At 40.6% G+C, this 4,006-nt stretch overlaps 1 protein-coding gene across 1 annotated transcript; it reads left to right on the forward strand.

Annotated features, from left to right (window-relative positions):
- The first annotated feature begins 851 nt into the window (after positions 1-851).
- On the forward strand, positions 852-1,400 carry LOC148316128 (E3 ubiquitin-protein ligase TRIM50-like). The gene is given in 3 exon segments (XM_088287012.1): positions 852-1,212; positions 1,215-1,281; positions 1,283-1,400. Coding segments are annotated over 3 exon segments (546 nt in total).
- Positions 1,401-4,006: the final 2,606 nt, after the last annotated feature.

Raw genomic sequence — 4,006 nt, forward strand, 5'->3', positions numbered from 1 at the left:
CTTTGCCCTTCGTCCTGATCCTAAAGGCTTCATCTGATTGCCTTAAAATTCTGTCTGTAGCATCTTAAGACCTGGGACAAACACTGGGGCTAATATCGCCTACATGTCCGTCCCGCCCGACGCCGTCGTCGTCCTTCTTCTGCCTCATGCCGCTGACCTCGTCGCAAGCGATCCGCAACTCTCTTGACTGTGTTTCCTTTGTTCTTGCTTGGTACCCATTGAAAGTACCAAGCAATAACCAAGGAAACACGGTGAAGAGAGCATTACCAGTTGCCAGGATGGCGGAGCGGCGGGTCATCATTGATCGCTTTATATTATCCCATACATGACTTTTGAAAGGAGCCAGTAAAAAAATGTTCGATTAATTTTAAAAGCGGGGGTCAGAATAAAAGGAAATGCATGCAAGAGCTCAGTGTAATTAAAAGTGGAGAACATTTTTGGAAATTTTATGATCTAGGTCTGGATCAATATATTTGCAGATAATGTATATTTATTGAAGGAGCTCTGTGCTCACCCAAATAGTTCTTCATGTTTTCGAGTGGTAGAACCAGAAACTTTCGACCTCTTGACCTGACACTCCCTTTGCCGTTATCTCCTTTAATGTTGCACTTTGGTACCTGGCTAATTGCAGTTGCACAATAATAAAGACATAAAAGTTTGTTCAATACAATTCAAGTCCAAGTGTCATCGATTGAACTCTGGCAACAGAAGCACAGCTCCAGGAAGTGCACTTTGGACTTTTTTAGGATGTCAAATCATCTGTCCACTTGTGACTGAGGCAGACGCACAGTGGCTCTCCTGAGAGTGAACGTTGGAAGCTTATTGACGGAGTCGGTGTCTTTGCGAATAATATGGCCAGCGATGTTGGGGTCATTCTCCAATGTCCGACCTGTTTGGACGTCTTTAAAGATCCTGTCGTGCTGCCTTGTAGTCACAGCTTCTGTCGCACGTGTGTGCTGCAATGGTGGGAGCAGAAAGGAGATCTATCGTGTCCGGTCTGTAGGACTGAGTTTAGTTCGATGGATATTCCTTCAAACCTGGCCCTGAAGAATGTGTGTGAGGCTTTTTCACAAGCCTCAGTGGAGGCGGAGGAGAGATGCAGCTTGCACAAGAAGAAACTGAAACTCTTCTGTTTGGACCACCAGGAGCTTGTGTGCCTCATCTGCAGAGATGCAAAAATCCACACTGGCCACAAATTTCGTCCCTTCTGTAAGGTGTCAAAGGTCACAAAGAGACAGTCCAGGAAGGCCTGAAGGACATGAAGAAAAGACTGAAAAAAATTTGAGATAAGAGACAACTGCAACGAACAAGCGACGTACATCAAGGTCCAGAGCGAGTAGGTTGAAAATAAAATTAAGAAGGATTTTGAGGAGCTTCGTCGCTTGTGCGTGTGTTTGTAATGAAAAAAGACAACGCAGTTGAGCGCATACTCTACAATTGTAATCCTGTAAATTTCATAAAAACATAAAAAAATTAATATATATATATATATATATATATATATATATGACATTCACCCGTTCGCAGCCGATTTGCGTTTCTCTTTCTGGTTCTTTTTATAGTTCAACTTCTAGTTTAGTTTTTCACCTTTTCACACTGCGTAATGAAGGCCAGTTGAGCAAGTGGAACAAGTGATTTTATTGATGACTGTGGAAGGTACCGATTTCATAAGCAGTTTCTTCTCACACCTTTTCCATTAGGTACGATTCCGCTGGATAGCATTGGGCCCCAGTGAACGCATCAAAAAAATATCTGACTTTTATTTTCTATACATTTTCTCTATATATCTGATGAGCAAACCTAACACTTGGTACCCTTCTGGCTTATCTTAATTAATATTTTTATTGCGTTTTGTTTCTTTTTATTGGTTTCTACAGGTCACAATGCATCCGGGCTGAAGCACCTCAGCACTGTGAGACCGAAGTGCTAACGAGTTGCAGGCGTTGCGTTCAGGTCGCAGTCTCCCCAGGAGGCGTGGGTTCAAATCCCACCTCTGTTATCGTCTTTTCTGTCTGGCAGCTTCCTGTCCAGGTTAGCTTTGAATAATGTAACCTGTGTAGAATTTTAAACTGAATCAAACAATGCCTATCATTGAGGGAGCGATTTGCTGCTAATTTAAAACTTAATGGTAGCTCACACTTAAACCACTGATCAAGTTGAATTACCTGTTCAAGCCAATGTTGACGAGTATTTTTTGCCTCAAGCACTTTGAAGATGGAGAAGACGCTTTGATGTTCACCAGAACAAAGTGAATGCGTCAGGGGATTTGGCTTTCAAATTATGAGACACGTAACACAACTGAGTCACCATGACGATAGAGTACAAAATTGCAGCGCCCGTCACAGACAACATGGCATACTGGACAATCAATCCTGCCACCACCAGCGACATCAACAAACTATCTTTCTTGACTTCTTGTTTTCAAACAAAAACCCACAATAGGGACCTCGCCGAGAGAAAGAGGATTTTGATTACGAGGGGGCGGGGCTTTCGAGCACAGATCGCCCACTTAATTGTATAACATTGCTTCAAAAAAACGTTTGTTTTTGGACATACTGCACATCAACAATGACTCTCCTGCAGACACTCGCTGGACCAGCCGAGCGATACAGTCAGCTTCAGGGTTTCAGGAAAATAATTGCTTCTTTGTGCGTCTTAGTCGTGCAATCCAAAGGCAGACACCTTGAATTTTAGGGAAGCCCAAAAAGCATTTTTTTTTTTTTTTACATTTGGTCATTGTGGATCATTCACACTGTCACACACACATGCACACACGCACAGGGACACGTGCTGCTGCGCAATTGGCAGTGGATCGTAAACAAAAGATTTGATTGGCTCAAATCAGTGACGCCTTTCCCGTATTAACTAGAATTGCAGTATTTAACTTTACCTCAGGATTATATAATGCATAATAGACGAGATATTTTGTTGTATTAAAGATTAATAGTTAAAAATACATTAGAAAACCGGACTTTCACACCCCGGGGTTAAAGGTGACCCTGAGGTGTGAGACAAAAACCAGGGACATGAGAGGGAGCGAGAGCAAGAACATGGCCGTGAAGGAGCAAAACAGTGACTGCAAAAAATGACTTCATTAGCCTGGGTTACTGCAGGAACCAGGGCAAATAATAATAATAATACATGTATTTGTAGAAATATTTCTGAATTAAGAGTTCAGCCACTGGTGGACTTTTTATTCCGAAATAGCCCGTGTTACATGTGATCACAAACATGATTTGGTTTATCAAAAATGCACTTAAAGTTATCATTTCAAAATGTCTTTTCTTGATTTTATCCAGGTAAAATTAACTACGACTAGTAAGGATTTATTTTTTTAAAAATGAGAGAGAGAGTGAAATTCATGTTATAACATGGTATGACATTCATATCATGACAACAGTAAACATTTGATTTGACTTGACAAATGATGCAATAATTATGAAATGAATCATCATTGAAATATAAAAAAAATGTTGAATGAAACTGTTGCCAGCATATGAGCCAGTCTCTCTCTGTGACTTGGCCTTAAAACATGATGTTTATTTTCAAAATACTCAAGTCCAATTTCCGAATTGTGAATCTTAAGAGACATTCAACTTTACTTTTTCTCTATGCATGTATTTGATACCAAAAAGGATAAGATAGTAGATAAAGCTCTACAATTACCATTCTGATTAAATTGGATTTTTCTTTTTTTTTGGACCATGTGTTTTTCGGCCGCAAGAAACTCAACACCATCTTCCATTACCAGGTGTGTGCGTGCGTGCATCCATGCATATGAAGCGGAGAGCTGTGTGTGACGTCTCAATGCAGCCCGCATTGATTGCATTTCACGTCCGACTGACAGATTTCAAGTGTCCATTTCTTTTCAGTTATTATCTGATACAATTGGCTCAGTCAAAGTGGAATTCTATAAATGCATGCAAAAGATATTTGAAATAAGGAGATCCGTCCTTTTTGGGTGAAATTAACTTCGATAATTGACTTTGGTTTTGGGCATGAGCAA

This window comes from Idiotropiscis lumnitzeri, chromosome 22, assembly GCF_059441095.1.
Source record: "Idiotropiscis lumnitzeri isolate Australia: NSW breed Sydney's pygmy pipehorse chromosome 22, RoL_Ilum_1.0, whole genome shotgun sequence".
Classification (NCBI taxonomy): domain Eukaryota; kingdom Metazoa; phylum Chordata; class Actinopteri; order Syngnathiformes; family Syngnathidae; genus Idiotropiscis; species Idiotropiscis lumnitzeri.